The 22,189-nt window shown below is 45.1% G+C and overlaps 1 protein-coding gene across 5 annotated transcripts in view; it reads right to left on the bottom strand.

The window, feature by feature from the left end:
- LOC129715783 (uncharacterized) overlaps positions 1–22,189 on the bottom strand; it is a 337,613-nt gene that overhangs the window by 190,403 nt on the left and 125,021 nt on the right. For all 5 annotated transcript variants that reach the window (XM_055665662.1, XM_055665654.1, XM_055665638.1 and 2 more), the window contains one exon: positions 4,090–4,155. In XM_055665662.1, the coding sequence (XP_055521637.1) occupies positions 4,090–4,155 (66 nt within the window). The remainder of the gene's footprint in view (positions 1–4,089; positions 4,156–22,189) is intronic.

Genomic DNA, 22,189 nt, shown 5'->3' with positions numbered 1-22,189 from the left:
CCTCCCTTCTCCCCATATCCCCTGGCTCCGCTATTTTTAAGAGCCCTATCTAGCTCTCTCTTGAAAGCATTCAGAGAACCCGCCTCCACCCCTCTAAGGCAGAGAATTCCAGACGGAATTTTGGATTACATTTTTCAGCTTACCCTGGATCCATATCTCCAACCTTTTGCACCAGTCTTTCAAGTGGGATTTTGTCAAAAAGCTTCACTGAAGTCCATGTAGGCTAACTGCATTGCTCACATCAATCAACTTTTTATCTCTTCGAAAATTCAATTTCTCTTTGTTATCTCTTGGAAAAATTATAACTCATGTGATTGCCTATAAAATACTTACACTTTAGTTCTGACCACCCGATCATCCCAAAATTGAAATAATCCTCTGGTGGACATGATCTCACCCCAAAATCATTTTCTGTTTCATTAACCTGGTTGACATGATCCCATCCCTAAATCATTCTCCCTGTTCCACTCACATGCTTTAAGATAGGCCTCAATTATCGGTCATCTTCTTTCATCTTGTGGTGTAAAACATAGTTTGAACTGCTCCAGTGAAGAGTCAAATGGAATCTATATTACTAAAAGTCTCATCTTGACCACTTCCAGTTGCACTGTATATTGATTTTAGAAAAAACGCTGCCACATCTTACTCAGAGTCCCCCTCCGCTCATCAGGTGCCAAGGATTTTTTCCATCGATGAAAAATACAAGAGTTATAAGTGTTTAAAAAATGTTGAAATTCTCTCTCCTGAAGGCCACGCCCCTTCCGGAAGGACTATAAAACCTGGAAGTGTGGAGGTGCCACAGCTCTCTGCAAGATGGGGGAGCGCGAGGTTGCAATTCTCAGTCTGAGCTGTGAATAACACTGAACATATGTCTACACATGGCCGATTGGGAAAGGGGGAGATGCAGCGAGATCTGGGTGTCATGGTACACCAGTCATTGAAGGTAGGCATGCAGGTGCAGCAGGCAGTAAAGAAAGTGAATGGTATGTTAGCTTTCATTGCAAAAGGATTTGAGTATATGAGCAGGGAGGTTCTACTGCAGTTGTACTGGGTCTTGGTGAGACCACACCTGGAGTATTGCGTACAGTTTTGGTCTCCAAATCTGAGGAAGGACATTATTGCCGTAGAGGGAGTGCAGAGACGGTTCACCAGACTGATTCCTGGGATGTCAGGACTGTCTTATGAAGAAAGACTGGATAGACTTGGTTTATACTCTCTAGAATTTAGGAGATTGAGAGGGGATCTTATAGAAAACTTACAAAATTCTTAAGGGGTTGGACAGGCTAGATGCAGGAAGATTGTTCCCGATGTTAGGGAAGTCCAGGACAAGGGGTCACAGCTTAAGGATAAGGGGGAAAAATCCTTTAAAACCGAGATTATAAGAACTTTTTTCACACAGATAGTGGTGAATCTCTGGAACTCTCTGCCACAGAGGGTAGTTGAGGCCAGTTCATTGGCTATATTTAAGAGGGAGTTAGATGTGGCACTGTGTATGGAGAGAAGGCAGGTACGGGATACTGAGTTGGATGATCAGCCATGATCATATTGAATGGCGGTACAGGCTCGAAGGGCCGAATGGCCTACTCCTGCACCTAATTTCTATGTTTCTACTGAACTGTGAGTGGTTTTACTGACCTGTCAGTGCCCTTAATGTGGTTTGAAAATATTGTTTGGAAATGCTAAAGCTGTATTGCCTTTGGTTGGGAAATGCTAAAGCTGTGTTGCCTTTGGTTTGGAAATGCTAAAACTGTGTTGCCTTTGGTTTGGAAATGCTAAAGCAGTGTTGCCCTTGATTTGGAAATGCTAACGGTGTGTTGTCTCTGGTTTGAAAATGCTAAAGCTGAGTTGCCTTTGGTTTGGAAATGCTAAAGCTCTGTTGCCTTTGGTTTGGAAATGCTAAAGCTGTGTTGCCTTTGGTTTGGAAATGCTAAAGATGTGTTGCCTTTGGTTTGGAAATGCTAAATCTGTGTTGCCTTTGGTTTGGTAATGCTAAAGCTGCGTTGCTTTTGGTTTGGAAATGCTAAAGCTGCCTCGCTTAATTAAAGTTGCCGTACTTAATTATAGTCGCCTTGCCTAATTATAGTTGCCTTGCCCAATTAAAGTTGCCTTGCCCAATTAAAATTGCCTTGCCTAATTGAAATGCTAAAGCTGTGTTGCCTTTGGTTTGGAAATGCTAAAGCTGTGATGCCTTGTTGCCTTCGGTTTGGAAATGCTAAAGCTGTGTTGCCTTCGGTTTGGAAATGCTAAAGCTGTGTTGCCTTCGGTTTGGAAATGCTAAAGCTGTGTTGCCTTCGGTTTGGAAATGCTAAACCTGTGTTGCCTTCAGTTTGGAAATGCTAACGCTGTCTTTGGTTTGGAAATGCTAACGCTGTGTTGACTTTGGTTTGGAAATGCTAAAGCTGCATTGCCTTTGGTTTGGAAATGTTATAGCTGCCTTGCCTAATTAAAGTTGCCTTGCCAATTAAAGTTGCCTTGCCCTCTATGTAATTAAAAGTCTAATCTTGACCACTTTATATTGATGTTATTGGTTTGCGCTTTATATTGATTTTAGAATAAACGCTACCACATACGGCCGTGATTTTAAGCCATCTTACTTAGTCCCCCTCCGCTCATCAGGTGCCGAGGATTTTTCTCATCAATGAAAAATAAAAGCGTTATTAGTGTTTAAAAAATGTTGAGATTCTCTCTCCTGTCAATCATGCCATGAAGGCCACGCTCCTTCTGGTGGGAGGGGGAAGAGACTATAAAAGTGTGGGCGTGGCTCAGTCTCTGCCAGATGGAGGAGGGAAATGTCACAGCTCGCTGTCTTTATTGGCTATGCACCCTGCTTCCAATGGTATGAAACTGCATTTAAATTTGGTGGCCTTGCACCCTGCTTGAAGTGGTATGAAACTGCACTTGAATTTGGTGGACTTGCACCCTGCTTGAAGTGGTATGAAACTGCACTTGAATTTGGTGGTACACAAAAAAGCTGGAGAAACTCAGTGGGTGCATCTATGGAGCGAAGGAAATAGGCAACGTTTCGGGCCGAAACCCTTCTTCAGACTGAAGTTTGATGGCCTTGAATTTGAACTTGAATTTGGTGGCCTTGCACCCTGCTTGAAATGGAATTTCAAGGAAAAGCCGTGAGTCAACGGCCAGCCCACCAGCCTTGAGTGAGTGAGCTGCCAGCACAACAGGCTTGAGTGACTGTGCCGCCAGCCCAAGAATCCACTTGGCCCACAATGTCCATACTAGCCCTCTGTGTCCCTTCAGCCCACAACACCCATACTAGCGCTCCAGAAAGCACCCCCACCACTGGCCACCAATATTGGAATTGGTGGCGAGGTGGAATATTGCGTTGGGGGACCAGCCCTCCCGTGTGATGCTGGGACCCAACGGGTCCCACTTAGTCTAGTATTTACTAGATTAAAGGTAAGGGGGGTAGGCATAGTGGCACAGCAGTAAAGTTGTGGCCATACCAGTGTTCAATCCTGACCTCAAGTGCTGTCTGTACAGCATTTGTTTGTAATCTCATGGGTTTTCTCTGGATGCACTGGTTTCCTGCCGCATTCCAAATATGTGCAGGTCTGTAGGCTAATTGGCTTCTGTATATTGCCCCTAGTGTGTAGGATACAGGTGGTCATTGATCGGCGCAGGCTTGGTGGGCTGAAGGGCCTGTTTCCATGCTGTATTACTACGCAAAACTAAATTAAACTAAACTAAACCAAAAGTGAGACATGACTACAACATAGTTAGTCAGTGCAAGACTGAAGTGAAAAAGAACTTGTCATACTAGTATATGTGAAGTGAAGTGATAGCACCTATATGTGAAGTGAAAACGTTCTGTCTCCAGGTCTCTGAATTTCTAAAAGGACCTCTTAAATGTCTTTTAAACTCAGATCATCTTATTTTGCTCATGTAATTGTAGATCATGCAACAGATAATGGAAGCTGATCATAACCACTATATTCCTTAAGGTGCGAACCTCTGCTGTTCGCACCTTAATTCTGAGTCCACTACTTACCAGCATTATTGCCAGTGGAATCAATTTCTACTTATTTTATTATTTCATCCAAGAATAAGATGGCCTTATTAAGATCAAATTACCTCGCTGACTGTGGCCTGATGTCTGTGCTGGACCCGCACTGTAGGTAGAATTTAAATGTGGTAATGCTAGAATTGAGAAGACATGAACAATCATAAGTATGACTTCAATTAAACCACGATCAAAATTATTTATGCAATCATATTAAGAAATTCATCAAAATATTGTTGTAAAATCGCTTACAGAATTTAGACACTCAGGAATAAATCTATAAAAGTGTCCATACTTCTGCAACTCCATTTATCTAAACATCCTTGCATTCCTTCCTTAATCATACATTTTCATTTATGCCCAAAACACAAAGTGCTGGAATAAGTCAATGCGTCAGGGAGCATCTGTGAAGGGAATGGAAAGGCAATGCTTTTGGTTGGGACCATTCTCCAGACTGATTGTCGTGGGGGTGAAAAAGCTGGAAAAGAGGAGGGGTGGGACAAAGTCTGGTAAATGATTGGTGAAGGGGTTACATTTATGTTGACTCGTGCTGGAATGGCCCACAAGTGGAAAGCACCTTTCAATGTCTACCCCACAGATCACCATGATTTTGAAAAATTCTATTGTCACATAGCATAGTCAAGAGTCCCAGTCTATTTTGAGGCAAGGGAGATTACTGAGTACACTGCAGTTAGTGTTGCTACCTAGCAGCTCTAGTGACGTACTTTCAATCCTAACCTCCAGTGCTGCCGGTATGGGGTTCTAGTGGTACATCTCTCCATGCAAACTATCTATAGTGTTTATGTCAAAACAGTAATTACATTCCAAACATGACGATGGCTGCAAAACCCAATGAGGTTTCAGTTAAGATCAGGAATCTCACACATAAAAGTTTCCTTTCCTATTTTGTCCCATTGTTATTAAAGCTCCAAATTCCCATCAATCTCACTGATCATGAGCGGCACGGTGGCGCAGCGATAGAGTTGCTGACAGCACAAGACACTCGGGTTCGCTCCTGACTAGGAGTGCTGTCTTGATGGAGTCCATATGTTCTTATCCGTGCCCATGTGGGTTTTCTCTGGGTACTCCGGTTTCCTCCCACACTCCAAAATTGTACAGGTTTGTAGATTAAATGGCTTTGGTAAAATTGGAGATTGTCCCTGGTGTGTAGGAATCACTGGTTGGCACGGACTCAGTGGGCTGCAGGGCCTGTTTTCCACGCTGCATGTTTAAACTAAACTGAACTAAAACCCATTAAACATTGAATTTCCATTTGAAATTGCTCAAGCCCTAATCGCAGCTCAGTCATTCAACCAGTGATTGTTGGAATCAGACTTGTCCCTGGCTTACCTATCACTGTTTTTTGCTCATTCCAAAATGGCACTAAAGTAATAAAAATATATATTTCGCGCAGCAATTGACAGGTAAAACTTCAGTTGTTGCTGAATTTTGCTGCAGCAAGACCAAGATCAGAAAGATCGTAGGCACATTATAAAGATGGGCCTTTATCTGATTTAGTGCCAATCTTTTCAACTATGATAGTAGCTTGGTTTCTGCAGCTAACATTACCAAGCAGGAATCTGGAATCCACATATTTTGATTGGTTGACCATCCTGTGAAATACATTATGTGCAGTGTTGGATCACTAAGCCTCAGAGTTTTATTTAAATAGATTTTCTGAAAGAAAACTAAATTACTTTCAATTAAAGTTACTTCAAATGCTAATGCATGCTGTATCTGAACCTGGAGTCAAATTAAGGTCTGCCAAGAAAGTTAAGAGGTCTTACTGCTGATACTGTTTAAAGGCCTGTCCCACTTTCCAGAGTTATTCACAAATTCTCTCTGAGTTATTCACAAATTCTCCTGAGTTTTCAAACACACGGAATGTTCGTAACGAGTCCGTAAGCGGCCGTAGAAGTCTGTGGGTACATTGTAGTGGCTCGTTATGCCAGTCGTAGGCACTCGGGGCATCAGGTAAGTCGGGACGTATTTTCCAGCCTGATGAAAAATGTCCACGAGTAAAAAAATAGCCCCGAGTACCTACAGCTGGCATAACGAGCGGCTACTAAATATTCACGGGCTCCTATGGCCTCCTAAGGACTCGTTGCAAACATTCTGCGAGCTTGAAAACTCGGGAGTATTCGTGAATAACTCAGGTGTATTCGTGAATAACTCGGGAAAGTGGGACAGGCCCTTTAATAAAGTTACTGATTACAAACAGTAAAAGTGTTTCAACTTGTAGGCAAAAAGCCTATTGGATGAAATAGACTGGAAAATGTAATTTTGCGATGGAAACATGGCCGTGACCACATGAATATCATAGTAGGCACGAGGTCGGTCTCCTTTCTCTTACATTTTACATTGTTACTGAGGCTTTTTGAGATGATTATATCAAATATACGTTGCGTTTTCAATGTGTTTCTTCGTAAAGGAGCATGACCCTTATCAAGTAGATGGATATGAATTGGAGAGAACTTGTATTTGGTAACTTGGGTTCCTAAGAATGCTGGTGAGATTCAACAGTGAAGTATGTGGGCTCAAGACATGCTGTGTTATGAAGCTCTGGTGAGTTGCTCCATCACAGACTGTACTACATACCATACTCCAGAGCCACATTGCCTTGTATTTTTTTCTTAAATGTTTTTGACATATAAATATTGGTACATTGTAACATTGTCTAAACATGTAAACATTGGCTGGTATTTGCTACTCATCCCCAATTTCCCCTGAAGTAGCAGGGCAAACTAGAATTAACCGTACACACACAAAACAGCTCTGGGTCATACACATGCTAAAGTGTAACAGACTAATTTTCCCGCAAGTAAATCAGTTATGTTTTACAAATAATGAGTTTCAAGATTATGCTGATGTTCATTGCTTTTTATTGCTTGAATTTAAATTCCTCAGCTGCCAAAGTACCAAATAGCAGAGAGAAAATGTTCAAAAAAAGACCCTATTGGGGCTTATCTACAGGCTCCCAAACAGTAGCCTGGATATAGGGTGCATGTAGTAAAGATAATGCTACGGTTGATATGGGAGATTTCAACATGCAGGTAGACAGGGAAAATCAGGTTGACACTGGACCCCAAAAAAGGGTAGTTTGTGGAGAGCCAGGGAGAAGGCAATTCTGGAATGTTATGTAATGAACCGAATTTGATAAAGGAACTTGGTTAAGGAGCCATGAGGACGGCTCCATGAGTTACCATAATATGGTCAAGTTTAGAGGAATAGGGAGAGGGAGAAGGGTAAATCAGAGGTGTCAGTGTTACAGTTGAATAAAGGGGACTATGGAGCCATGAGGAAGGAGCTGGCCAAATTTAACTGGAAAGATAACCGAGCAGGGATGACAGTGAACAACACTGGCAGGTATATCTGGGAATAATTCAGAAGGTGCAGGATCAGTTCATTCCAAAGAGGAAGAAAGATTCCAATGGGATTAAGGCGCGACTGTAGCTGACAAGGTACATCAGAGAAAGTATAAAAATAAAAGAGAAGAACAACGTATAAAGATGAGCAAGAAGCAAGAGTATTGATTAATGTTTAAACGGCAACAGAAGAGAACTAAAAAGGCAATACGGAGAGAAAAGATGAGGTACAAAGGTAAGCTAGCCAAGAATATAAAGGAAGATAGTAAAAGCTTCTTTAGGTATGTGAAGAGGAAAAAATTAGTTAAGACCAAAGTTGGACCCTTGAAGTCTGAAAAAGGTGAATTTATTATGGGGAACAAGAAAATGGCAGATGAGTTGAACAGGTACTTTGGATCTGTCTTCACTAAGGATGACACAAACAATCTTCCTGATGTACTAGTGGCCAGAGGATCTGTGGTGACAAAGGAACTGAAGGAAATCCACATTAGGCAGGAAATGGTGTTGGTTAGACTGATGGGACTGAAGGGAGATAAATACCCAGGGCCTGATGGTGTGCATCCCAGGATACATAAGGAAGTGGCTCTAGAAATCGTGGACGCATTGGTGATCATTTCCCAATATTCTATAGATTCAGGATTAGTTCCTGGGGATTGTAGGGCAACTAAAGTTATCCCACTTTTTAAGAAAAGCAGGAGAGAAAAAAATGAAATAGACCAGTTAGCCTGACGTCGGCGATGGGATAGATGCTGGAGTCAATAATAAAGGATGAAAAAGCAGCACTTTTGAATAGCAGTAACAGGATGAGTTCGAGTCAGCATGGATTTACGAAGGGGAAATCATGCTTGAATAATCTTCTGAAATTTTTTGAGGATGAAAATGGACAAGGGAAGGTAGTGTACCTGGTCTCTCAGAATGCATTTGATGAGGTCCCACATCGGAGATTAGTGGGCAAAGTTAGGGCACATGGTAGAGGGGGTAGAGTGCTGACATGGATAGAAAATTGGTTGGCAGACAGCAAACAAACAGTGGGGATTAACGGGTTCCTTTCAGAATGGCAGGCAGTGACTAGTGGGGTACCGCAAGGCTCGGTGCTAGGACCGCAGCTATTTACAATATACATGAATGATTTACATGAAGGGATTCAAAGTAACATTAAGGGCCTGTTCCACTTAGCAGACCTCGACAGCAACCTCTGGAGACCTTGCCGCCACCAATGGTCCACTGCAAGGTCGCCACAAGGTCACAGGAGGTTTTGGTCACTCAAGGGCACTCGCCTCGAAAGCCTTGAGCTGGATCGACCGGCCACGTTGAAACCGCGAGCTGCATCTACAGACACACACACACACACATCACACACACACACACACACACACACACACACACACACAACACACACACACACACACACACACCACACACACTCACTCACACACAACACACACACACACACACACACACACACACACACACACACACACACACACACACACACACACACACACACACACACCACAGTACACACACACACCACACACAAACATCGCGAAGTTGGGGGCCAGGAGAGCGGAGGAGTGCAGTTTGCACGGTGAAGATGGGTAAACGGGCCAGAGTATGGTAAGGAGTGGGGGGGGGGGGGGGGGGGGGGGGAGAGAGGAGAGAGAAGAGAGAGAAGGAGAGAGAGAGGGGAGAGAGAAGGCAAGGCAAGGCAAGTTTATTTGTATAGCACCTTTCAACAACAAGTGCTGTATATAAAACATTAAAATCATTGGAAAGAAACATATAATATGACATTCAGATAGAAACATAGAAATTAGGTGCAGGAGTAGGCCATTCGGCCCTTCGAGCCTGCACCGCCATTCAATATGATCATGGCTGATCATCCAACTCAGTATCCCGTACCTGCCTTCTCTCCATACCCCCTGATCCCCTTAGCCACAAGGGGCACATCTAACTCCCTCTTAAATATAGCCAATGAACTGGCCTCAACTACCCTCTGTGGCAGAGAGTTCCAGAGATTCACCACTCTCTGCGTGAAAAAAGTTCTTCTCATCTCGGTTTTAAAGGATTTCCCCTTTATCCTTAAGCTGTGACCCCTTGTCCTGGACTTCCCTAACATCGGGAACAATCTTCCTGCATCTAGCCTGTCCAACCCCTTAAGAATTTTGTAAGTTTCTATAAGATCCCCTCTCAATCTTCTAAATTCTAGAGAGTATAAACCAAGTCTATCCAGTCTTTCTTTATAAGACAGTCATGACATCCCAGGAATCAGTCTGGTGAACCGTCTCTGCACTCCCTCTATGGCAATAATGTCCTTCCTCAGATTTGGAGGCCAAAACTGTACGCAATACTCCAGGTGTGGTCTCACCAAGACCCTGTACAACTGCAGTAGAACCTCTCTGCTCCTATACTCAAATCTTTTTGCAATGAAAGCTAACATACCATTCGCTTTCTTTACTGCCTGCTGCACCTGCATGCCTACCTTCAATGACTGGTGTACCATGACACCCAGGTCTCGCTGCATCTCTCCCCCTTTTCCCAATCGGCCACCATTTAGATAATAGTCTGCTTTCCTGTTTTTTGCCACCAAAATGGATAACCTCACATTTATCCACATTATACTGCATCTGCCAAACATTTGCCCCCTCCCCCAGCCTATCCAAGTCACCCTGCAGTCTCCTAGCATCCTCCTCACAGCTAACACTGCCCCCCAGCTTAGTGTCATCCGCAAACTTGGAGATATTGCCTTCAATTCCCTCATCCAGATCATTAATATATATTGTAAATAGCTGGGGTCCCAGTACTGAGCCTTGGGGTACCCCACTAGTCACTGCCTGCCATTGTGACAAGGACCCGTTTACTCCTACTCTTTGCTTCCTGTTTTCCAGCCAGTTCTCTATCCACATCAATACTGAACCCCCAATGCCTTGTGCTTTAAGTTTGTATACTAATTTCTTATGTGGGACCTTGTCGAAAGCCTTCTGGAAGTCCAGATACACCACATCCACTGGTTCTCCCCTATCCACGCTACTAGTTACATCCTCGAAAAATTCTATAAGATTCGTCAGACATGATTTACCTTTCGTAAATCCATGCTGACTTTGTCCAATGATTTCACCACTTTCCAAATGTGCTGCTATCCCATCTTTAATAACTGACTCTAGCAGTTTCCCCACTGCCGATGTTAGACTAACTGGTCTGTAATTCCCCATTTTCTCTCTCCCTCCCTTCTTAAAAAGTGGGGTTATGTTTGCTACCCGCCAATCTTCAGGAACTACTCCAGAATCTAAAGAGTTTTGAAAGATTATTACTAATGCATCCACTATTTCTGGAGCTACTTCCTTAAGTACTCTGGGATGCAGCCTATCTGACCCTGGGGATTTATCGGCCTTTAATCCATTCAATTTACCCAACACCACTTCCCGGCTAACCTGGATTTCACTCAATTCCTCCAACTCCTTTGACCCGCGGTACCCTGCTATTTCCGGCAAATTATTTATGTCTTCCTTAGTGAAGACCGAACCAAAGTAGTTATTCAATTGGTCCGCCATATCCTTGTTCCCCATTATCAACTCCCCTGTTTCTGACTGCAAGGGACCTACTTTAAAAACTTTTGCAGTCAGTTTTTATGTTCCCTGCCAGTTTTCTTTCATAATCTATTTTTCCTTTCCTAATTAATCCCTTTGTCCTCCTTTACTGATCTTTGAATTTCTACCAGTCCTCCGGTATGCTGCTTTTTCCTGGCTAATTTGTACGCATCATCCTTCGCTTTGATGCTATCCCTGATTTCCCTTGTTATCCATGGATGTACTACCTTCCCTGATTTATTCTTTTGCCAAACTGGGATGAACAATTTTTGTAGTTCATCCATGCAGTCTTTAAATGTCTTCCATTGCATATCCACCGTCAACCCTTTTAGAATTAATTGCCAGTCAATCTTGGCCAATTCACGTCTCATACCCTCAAAGTTACCTTTCTTTAAGTTCAGAACCATTGTTTCTGAATTAACAATGTCACTCTCCATCCTAATGAAGAACTCAACCATATTATGGTCACTCTTGCCCAAGGGGGCACGTACAACAAGATTGCTAACTAACCCTTCCTCATTACTCAATACCCAGTCTAAAATAGCCTGCTCTCTCGTTGGTTCCTCTACATGTTGATTTAGATAACTATCCCGCATACATTCCAAGAAATCCTCTTCCTCAGCACCCCTGCCAATTTGATTCACCCAATCTATATGTAGATTGAAGTCACCCATTATAACCGTTTTGCCTTTGTCGCACGCATTTCTAATTTCCTGTTTGATACCATCTCCAAGTTCACTACTACTGTTAGGTGGCCTGTACACAACACCCACCAGCGTTTTCTGCCCCTTAGTGTTTTGCAGCTCTACCCATACCGATTCCACATCCTCCAAACTAATGTCCTTCCTTTCCATTGCATTAATCCCCTCTCTAATCAGTAACGTTACCCCACCTCCTTTTCCTTTCTGTCTATCCCTCCTGAATATTGAATATCCCTGAATGTTCAGCTCCCAGCCTTGGTCACCCTGGAGCCATGTCTCCGTGATCCCAACTATATCATAGTCATTAATAGCTATCTGCACATTCAACTCATCCACCTTATTACGAATGCTCCTTGCATTGAGACACAAAGCCTTCAGGCTTGTTTTTACAACACTCTTACCCCTTACACAATTATGTTGAAAAGTGGCCCTTTTTGATTTTTGCCCTGGTTTTGTCTGCCTGCCACTTTTACTTTTCACCTTGCTACCTATTTCTTCTACCCTCATTTTACACCCTTCGGTCTCTACGCTCACACATTTAAGAAACCCTTTCCCTTTAACTCCATCCTCACACTGTCCCATTCAACCCCACCCCCCCTTATATCAGTTTAAAGCCACAGATGTAAAACGATTATTAGATTATTAGATTATTCAGATAAAATAATTACAAGGGAGAGAGAAGGGGGGAGAAGGGGGGGGGGGGGGGGGAGGAAGGGGAGGAGAGGAAAGGAGGGGGGAGGAGAGTAGAGGGGAGGAGAGAGGAGAGAATGTAGAGAAAGAATGTAGAGAGATTTCTGTAAATACGGCCGCGTCGCTAAGTACAACAAGATCTGGGGGTCCTTGTTCATCAGTCACTGAAAGTAAGCATGCAGGTACCGCAGGCAGTGGAGAAAACGAATGGCATGTTGGCCTTCATAACAATAGGAGTTGAGTATAGGAGCAAGGAAGACCTTCTGCAGTTGTACAGGGCCCTAGTGAGACCACACCTGGAGTATTGTGTGCAGTTTTGGTCCCGTAATTTGAGGAAGGACATTCTTGCTATTGAGGGAATGCAGCGTAGGTTTACAAGGTTAATTCCTGGGATGGCAGGATTGTCATATGCTGAGAGAATGAAGCACTGGGCTTGTGAACTCCGGGGATTAGAAGGAAGAGAGGTGATCTTATTGAAACATATAAGGTTATTAAGGGTTTGGACATGGTAGAGGCAGGAAACATATTCCCCAGAAACTGGGGCAACAGTTTAAGAATATGGGGTAAGCTATTTAGAACGGAGACAAGGAAACATTATTTCACACAGAGAGTTGTGAGTCTGTGGAATTCTCTGCCTCAGAGGGCGGTGTAGGCCGGTTCTCTAGATACTTTCAAGAGAGAGCTAGATAGGTCTTTTAAAGATAGCGCAGGGGATATGGGGAGAAGGCAGGAACGGGGTACTGATTGGGGATGATCAGCCATGATCATATTGAATGGCGGTGCTGGCTCGAAGGGCCGAATGGCCTACTACTGCACCTTTCGTCTATTGAACGATAAAATGAAAGTGAACTACGACGGGATGCTGATCTAACTGTCATCGGAGCAGAGAATGTCTGCTGCATTGCTGAAAATACTGACTCTCATGCCTGCCTCACAGGACCGGGTCCACATTCCTCATACCACATGAATGCTGCCAGGCCATTCTACTGTGCTCAATGCCTGCTACCAGAAGTGCAGCAGCCTGGCAGGTTCCTCGATAAATGTAATAATTGTGGTGGTTCATACTCCGCTGTCCACGAGCAATGCCCTACTACTATTGTAGAGGAAGAAATCACTTTATTCGGTGGTGTCATGCCCACAAAGACTATACAGAATCCAAGCAGTCAGTGCACCTTCTCCAGCACGATGGTTCCCACGGCACAACGGATCGAGATCAAGCTGTACCATTTTCCTGTGGGAATCCATCCAAACATGACATTTCCAATCTAAACATACATTCTCTGTCTGAAACGTCATGTAAACTTCACAATCGTGAAGTCGTTTGTCGAATCAACAATACTACAAGCTGTGGCAAAAATCGACACTAGAGCTCGTTGTAATGTCATGTTCTTATCTGAGTCCTCCTGGATCATAAATGAAGAAGCTATTGGAAACACCAAAGCTTTGTTAATTCCACATCTGAGGGGGAGAGGTTCACCCAGCGTTGGAAGGGTTGACCTGCAGTGCCACCAAGCAACCTGCGTGCAAAAGCCGAACTTCTTCATTTTGCAAGGAAATAGTGACAACCTTACTTGGCCAATTGAGGAGATTGGTTTTGGAGAACAACCAACTTTCCCAAAACATACTCCCCACAAGTATTCTCTCAGTTCAAGGAGCCTTTCAACAAGGCAAAACTCCCACAAGTATTCTATGTTCAAGCCATAGCACGATGCCATGCACGACGCGTACAGAACGAACTTCAAAGAATGGAATCGCTGGACTTCATTGCAGCAGTAACCAACCCGTCGGACTGGGTCTCAATCATGGTAGTGGCTACCAAGAAAAACACAATATGAAGAGAGAGAGCAGCGGCAGCTAAAGCGCGCCAGCGTACACTCTCCCTTCCGGCAGCCATCTTGGACACAGATAGCAACACTGGAAATTAGTCAATAGTCCCATAGTCATAGTCCTTTTTTTTTTTTTTCCCTATTGACGCCTCCACAGTTGCCTCTACGGAGGCCCGATGTTCCTGGCCATTCCTCGCTGGTGGTGTTTCATCCAGCGTCGGGAGAGTCCTCACAGCGGCTGGGACAGCTGGAATGGCCGATTCCCTACCGGAGTCCGTGGCATTCCGAAGCCGACAGGGCCACGTCGGTTGGTGCTCCGAGGCTCTCGATGTTAAAGTCTGCGCGGCCGGCCCGCCCCGCGGCTGGCCGCTCCACAGTCCCGCAGCTCGACGGTGTTGATCACGGCGGTCTCAGCATACCGGAGCTCCAGCGCGGCGACCCAGCAAAGGCATCGCCCGCTCCACGATAGTGCTCCAGCTGAAGGCGCTGGGCGGTCCCCGCTAGGAAAACGCCGCTCCACTCCTGCTGGTAGGCCGCAAGGATGGGTCGACGGTGCAGCCCAGGAAAAAAGCTGCCTCACCGACCAGGTAGGGACCTAGAAAATAGTTTCCCCCTTCCACCCCAAATAAAAAAGTCAAATTCCCCAACAAACATAGGACAAAATTCACTAAAAACTAATTAAAAAAGTGAATTGAATGGACAGCTGCTGGTTAGCAGTTAGCAGCCATTCCCCAGGATGGCTCCTCCTCCCAATGCCTGGACGACTTGGCTGCTCAGACAGCAGTCGATGACACCCTACAGTCCATGTCCATGATGATCCGGCATGGCTACCCGGATAAGCAGCACAGGGTAGACAAAAATGCTGGAGAAACTCAGCGGGTGCAGGCGCATCTATGGAGCAAAGGAAAAAGCAGGCAAACGTTTCGGGCTGAAACCCTTCTTCAGATTGATGGGGGGTGGGGGGGGGGGGGGGGGGGCAGAAGAAAGGAGAAAAAGGAGGAGGAGCCCGAGGGCTGAGGGAGAGCTAGGAACAGCAAGGGGCAATGGAATTGGGAGAATTCAATGTTTATACCACTAGGGTGCAGAGTGCCCAAGCAGAATATGAGATGCTGTTCCTCCAATTTCCAGTGTTGCTCACTGTGGCCATGGAGGAGGCCCAGGACAGAGAGGTCAGATACGGAATGGGAGGAGGAGTTGAAGTGCTGAGCCACCAGGAGGTCAGGTTGGTTAATGCGGACCGAGCGGAGGTGTTCGGCGAAACGATCGCCAAGTCTACGCTTGGTCTCACCGATGTAGATCAGCTGACATCTAGAGCAGCGGATGCAATAGATGAGGTTGGAGGAGATGCAAATGAACCTCTGTCGCACCTGGAACGACTGCTTGGGTCCTTGAATGGAGTCGAACGGGGAGGTAAAGCGACAAGTGTAGCATCTCTTGCGGTAGTTCGCAACGGAAAGTGCCCGGGGAGGGGCTGGTGCGGGAGGGAAGGGAAGAATTGACAAGGGAGTTACTGAGGGAGCGGTCTTTGCGGAAGGCAGACATGGGGGATGGATGGGAAGATGTGGCGAGTGCTGGGGTCACATTGGAGGTGGCAAAACTGACGGAGGACTATTTGTTGTATCTGACGGCTAGTGGGGTGAAAGGCGAGGACGAGGGGGACTCTGCCCTTGTTTGCAAGTGGGGGGGGGGGATGGGGAGAGAGTGCAGTGTTACGGGGTATGGAAGAGACCCTGTTGCGAGCCTCATCCCATAGTAGGGAGGAGAACCCCCATTCCCTGAAGAATGAGGAGAGATATCCGATGCCCTGGTGTGGAACATCTCATCCTAGGAGCAGTGCGGCGTAGGCGGAGGAATTGGGAGTAGGGGATGGAGTCTTTACAGGAGGCAGGGTGGGAAGAAGAGTAGTCTAGATAGCCTACTCCTATGGAGTTAGTGGTGAAGCGGATTAAGTTAGTGGTGAAGCGAATGAAGTTAGTCAATTGTGTGTGGGTGCAGGAGGTAGCACCAAAGCAATCGTCGATGTAGCTGAGGTAGAGGTCGGGGATGGGGCCCTGGTACACCTCGAACAAGGTTTCAACAGGGTACCAGTTGCTATTCACCCGTACTTCCCGGTGTGCAATGAGCTTGTGCTCCAGGGCGGTGTGATCGTCAAGAAACACAAATGGTCATCCCACCAACAGCCTTCCGGGACAAATACTTTGATTGTCTGCGGGGGGAAATCTCGGTATCGAGTCAACCATTCTTCGAGCTAAGATCTAGTTCTTAAGACCCGGTATGACCGAGTTCATACGGGAGAAGGTGGAAGGTTTGCGCGTTCTGCAACAGCCTGGGGCCCCCATCAACCCAAGCAGCCGCTTCTCTCCCACCCAGTTCCTGCTTTGCCATGGTCCCCAGTGGCAAACTGATATTTGTGAATAACGTGGTAAGCCACATCTGATTCTTGTTGACACATACTCGGGCTGGTTTGAGATTGAACTGCTTCCCAGCCCCACTTCAGCGGTAGTGGTTCAAACAATAGCATTCCACTTTTCGGCTCACAGGGCGCCCTCGAAAAACTTCTGTCTGACAACGGAAGCCAGTTCGCCAGCCATTGTTTCAAGAATTCTGCCCAGCGATGGGACTTTTGTCACATTACCAACAGTCCCGAGTTGCCTCAATCGAATGGGTAGTCGGGCGGATGGTCCGGAGTGCCAAACAGATGATGGAAAGGTCACATCTGCTAAAAGCCGATGTGTACCTGGACTTGCTCAACTTAAGTAACATTGCCCGCGACTCAGTGCTTGGGTATCCTGCCCAAAGTCTCATGTCAAGGCAGACCTGTACCACGCTGCCCGTACCCAAGAGACTACTGCAGCCACAAATTGGCAAGCCATCGGTAATTCAAGCACAGCTTCAGCACAAGCACGAGATTCAGAAACAATCTTAGGACAAAAACAAGCAGGCCTCTCAAGACCTGTGGCAAGTGGCCAAGTTGTACGACTTTCAGACTGACAAATGCCCACGGTCACCTTGGTTCAATCCGCAGCCCTGCAACGGAACCATGTTCGTACATGGTCGATTTTGAATGGAGGGATCTAACCGGCGAAACCGTCTGCAACCTCCTACCAGTGAAGGAAACACTATTCACGATCCTTAACCAGATGTTCCAGGACTGTTTACCACAATGACTGATACGCGTTCTTCCCTGGTCCGATGTCCGAATACGGAGTCTGCGCCCATCATGTATCCTGCCTTTTCACCACCACGTTCGGTACCCTGGTCCCCAGCTTCACCGCACCCATCTCACGGATCTCCGGTGTTCCAACAGCCCCCAGTCGCTTAGTTTTCGCCGGTGAAGGATGGAGTTGCGAACTTATACCATACGCGTGTGGGTCGTATTTGTAAACCTACCCTCAGATACGGGGACTAGGTTTAAACTGCTCCAGCGCTGAAGCAAATGTATTTTTTACATGCGCTAGTTAAACTTGATTAGTCGTATTCACATATATATTCGTAGTTACGTTATTTCATAAAAGGAAAGATGTAGATCTGCTCTACTTACATGTTAACCAATACTAACACACACCACTATTTTATTTCGAAGTCACATGAGTGACTACGTGAAGAAGCCTGCCAGCCCGCATGCGCATCAATATGTCTAACACATGGCGCACGACTGGCAGGGAGGATGGTCGCTCCTCCAGCGGTAAGTTTAAAAACCTCGCAAACAGGTGAACCACTTCAGAAGAAACCGGCTTCAGTATTAATTATCTTACCTCGCAACAGGTACGAGAACAAACCATGGTGGGAAAACTGCTGCAAATTACCCCACTCCAGCAAAATTGTGCATCTCTAAAAGTGCCCGCGGCCAACAGTTCCATTTGGGGTTTTACTTTGAGGTGGCATCAAGGCTCAAGAGATGAAGCTCCAGAGTATTTTAAAATTACTACCTTTCAGGCATCACGGCTTTTGCCAGATCCGTAGATGCCGGGCCACTATCGGATATCCAACAAAGGATGCCATGGCACTAATGTGCAACGCGCACTTGAGATAACTGTTTCCGTAAGAGCGCCATCAGGCCGGCAATGAACCCAAAACTTTGCGGGTCTGTGTAGGGCCAGTAATGTCCAGCCCACATAATCTCCTGTTCGGGGAAGATTTAAACTAAACAGGTGAAAGACCTTAATTAAAGCAGCTTTATGGGGCAAGTCTACCACTCTTTTGGCGTCAGCCACCCTACGCTTCCACTAGCAATAAGCAGTTGCTGAAGCTAGAAACAGCTCTAGAGTTGATCTTCCTGGGCATAGGTTTTTTTAGGCCAGGGCCCGTCCCGGCCATCATAGAAAATGCGCAATCCTCGCACCCCAGCAGTTCAAGTCTCCAAAGCAAGGGGGACGGAAACAGAACCAATATAGGGGCCTTTGGGCCTGCTATCAGGACCACCTGTAACCCTGGAGGTAGGTGGGTCTGGGTTCTTTCCGGAACATGGGGTGTGTGTGGAACAGTTACATGTTGGTGGTAGATTAAATTTGTTTTTGCATGAATGGTGGTGGATAACTTCAGATCCATTTACCCTTATAAAGGGGTGCAAAATTGAATTTTTTACCTAACTAATTTCCACCCACAACATACGCCAAGTTGTTCGTATATTCATTCCAAACAAGAGGTTTGGATATATAAGCAGAAATTCATACGTTACACAAAAAAGATGTAATAGAGAGATCAAATTATGAAAGTCATCAATTCATCTCTAACATATTCTCTAGCAAAAGAAAGATGGGAGATGTCGGATCATCCTTGATTTTACAAAACTTAATCATATGTGCAGTATAGACATTTTAAAATGGGGAACTTCTTTTACTGCTAAAACAACTAATTTCTAAAGGATACTTTAATGGGCATGCATCGATCTAAAAGAATGCATATATTCAGTTCCTATTCACAAGGATCACCGGAGATATCTGAAATTTAGCTGGATAGGACAGCAATGGCAGTTTAAAAGCATTACCTAATGGCTAAACCTCAGTTCCTAGGTTATTTACCAAACTGCTGCCTGAAACAGAGCTCAAGAGCATGGTGTTATGGCCTATATGGGATGATATTCTAATCCTAACGAAGAACACTACATTTGACTAATCTAGCTGTTTCAGCCGCGAAGCTCATATTTGAGAAATGGGGGTTTCTCATCGATCCAGTTAAATACAGGTGGATACTGACAAAGGTATTGATTATATGAGGGGTTACTAGTAACTCCATAGAAATGTCAGTGACTATACTCTGGGAAAAGAGATCAGAATTTAATAGAAGCCTTAATAACATTCTTGCTATGGAACAGCCATCGCATTCGACAGGTGGATAGTGTAATTGGCAAAAGAGTGGCTGCTTTTCCAGCTGCCCGCTTGGGCCTTGGCATTATCAACATTGCAGCGTGCAAAGGAGCAAGCACTTCAATCCATTTAAGGTCATTTTAAGCAGAACTATGCAATTGTCAGGCAGAAGTAAACACGACTTACAATGGTGGACGGACTTAATTCAGCATTGGCGCCGGCGACATTTTGATCAGTAAACCTTTAATGGACAAGGCCAACTGGTACAAAACTTTATGCTGCAGTGTACAGGGATGGGACAGCTACTAATACTAATACCAGCATTAGTTGCAGCGGGCAGAGGGGATATGTCACGAGTTACTATTATCCATACTATATGGTATCAACTACCTGGGAACTGCGGGGGGCGGCTATGGTTTAAAGGCTTACTGTGGGATTAGGCATGACCTGCATGTTGCGACTGCATGTGATAACACTACAGCGGCCTATGGCATATAGATTCATATGGGTGGAATTAAACATATGCAAACTCCGTGCCCACCCATCCGCAGCCATCCTCCTTGTGATAGCTTATCGAATCTCATTTGGAGCTGGTGTAATTGAAAGGAGGATTTGGATCTCAGCTACCTACTACTTTCCAGGTTAGGTTTAACACGGTGGCAGACCAAAGGTCACGTAAATTAATGTAACACGGATGTTGGAATCACAAAGTGTTAAACTAGTTTTATTGCTCGAGATGGAACACCTGAATTGATTTGTTTGCATCAGGCGTAATCAACTGTTGCCAAAACATGATGGCATGGGAGCCAGACCCCAGGGGCATTATCCGTAGCTGTAGATGTCATTCGCGGTACACTGGGGGGGAGGATGTTCTTCAATGCCTTTCCTCTATTTTGCATAGCAGGCCATACTTAAAAAAAAATTCAAGCAAATGACTCCGCTTCAGGTATTGAAGTGGTACTGACTTGCCTACGCAGGCCATGGTTTCTGCGGTTAATGATAGGTATGCTAACGGAACCATATATGTTATTATAAGTAAGAATAAAGACTTGCTTTTTCATCCCCGTGATCTCGAATCCTCTTTCTTGCATGGGGGGGGGGGGGACAAAATCACCTTATTGATTTGCAGAATTTAAGAAGACCTGTTCTGGGGCTCGGATTATATGACCGACAGGTGGACTTGATCACTTGAGCTTGGCGGGACAGTACCACGAGAAAAAACAGTACTTCATTAAGCTAATGGGAAGGTGTTTTGTGTGAATTCAAATATAACTATTAATTACGACAGATATGGTGATGGTCTTAGATTTTCGTTCAATGTTATTTTTCGGATAGAAAATTAAAGTTAAAGTGCTTTTCATCACATACTTGCTGACGGTATCGGGACACCATTCTGTGGGGGTCTTCACCCTTTGATATCGCAAATGTATGGAGGGGTATCTTTACATAAACTGCCCCTCGCCCCCCCCCCCCCCACCCCCCCCCCCCCCCCCCCCCCCCCCCCCCCCCCCCCACCCCCCCCCCCCCCCCCCAGGCCCAGATCCAGAGTATGGATGTTAAATTAGTGTTAACCACTGCTTCGCGGTTTGGGGCTCACACACATCTTTATCTTTTGGTCAGCTCCATCTTAACGGTAATAATGCTCGCCTGGTGCTTGTTTCAGTGCAACGTGTCCAGTCGTTGGCATGAAATTAAAAATGACTAGGACAGTTATGTCTAACAATAAGATAACATTTTACATAAATGGAGTAAATTAAAGCCAAGTAGCCGGGTTGTTAGGTCTTAAGTGGAGTTTTTAGCCATATCCAAGCCAACTTGATCGAGGTGCGTGTTGTTTCCATAATATCACAATATATAAAGGATACGAAGGACTTAGCACGAAACAGCCACAGAATCCACACAAAAAGGTTATCGGTGTAGACCATTTCGAGGGGTTGAGACCAGTATTAGACAGCTCGCAGGCTATGCGACATGCTGTTTTTAAATCTCACTCGACCCAGGGCGCAACTACATCGGCAGCGATGATTCATGGAAGTTCCGCTGGGACGCGCATCCTAGCGACAAGCAGGATGGTCGAATGAGCGGACTTTTCATCTTTTTAACACAATAAGGCCTATTGCCAGGCCTGGGTTCACTTGCAAATACAATTTTGAGTCTGTTCGAATAAATATATTAATTTCCTGAGGAAGGGGACCATTTATTATTACTTCAAATAAAAGGCATCAGACATATTTAAGTTCTATTCATGTTTGAATGCACTATGTTTTCAATCATACTCTGGTCAAATGACACAGTGGTTTGCAATGAAATCACAGAACTCATGAAATCTTCACTAGTCACTCACGTGACTCGAAATAAATTAGAAAGGTTAAACGAGAACGTACCCGTTGACGTTGATCTTAGTTTCACAGCAGTTGTGATGAGGGATACGTGCCTCCCGCCCCAACCCTATTTCAGAAAGATCATGCCAGTAGTTCCGGTTTTTAAGCTTCCATAGTTCAGGTTCGCAAGTGTCTGGATTTCGTACAGCTGCTTTAAAAGGTTGATGCGCATGCGGGTGGCGGGATTCTTCACATAAAACCCCCCCATATCGCACTTCTCATAAAATAAATGGATCAACACTTCAAACGTAATTTCTCGCGTTAATTTCTTATTATCTCTTACTTAAGAAGGAACACATCGCGGAGGTAACCCAC

Source organism: Leucoraja erinacea, chromosome 2 (genome assembly GCF_028641065.1).
Source record: "Leucoraja erinacea ecotype New England chromosome 2, Leri_hhj_1, whole genome shotgun sequence".
Taxonomy (NCBI): Eukaryota; Metazoa; Chordata; class Chondrichthyes; order Rajiformes; family Rajidae; genus Leucoraja; species Leucoraja erinaceus.
Note: the sequence above shows the minus strand (reverse complement) of the source record. Positions and strands in the feature narration are given on the sequence as shown.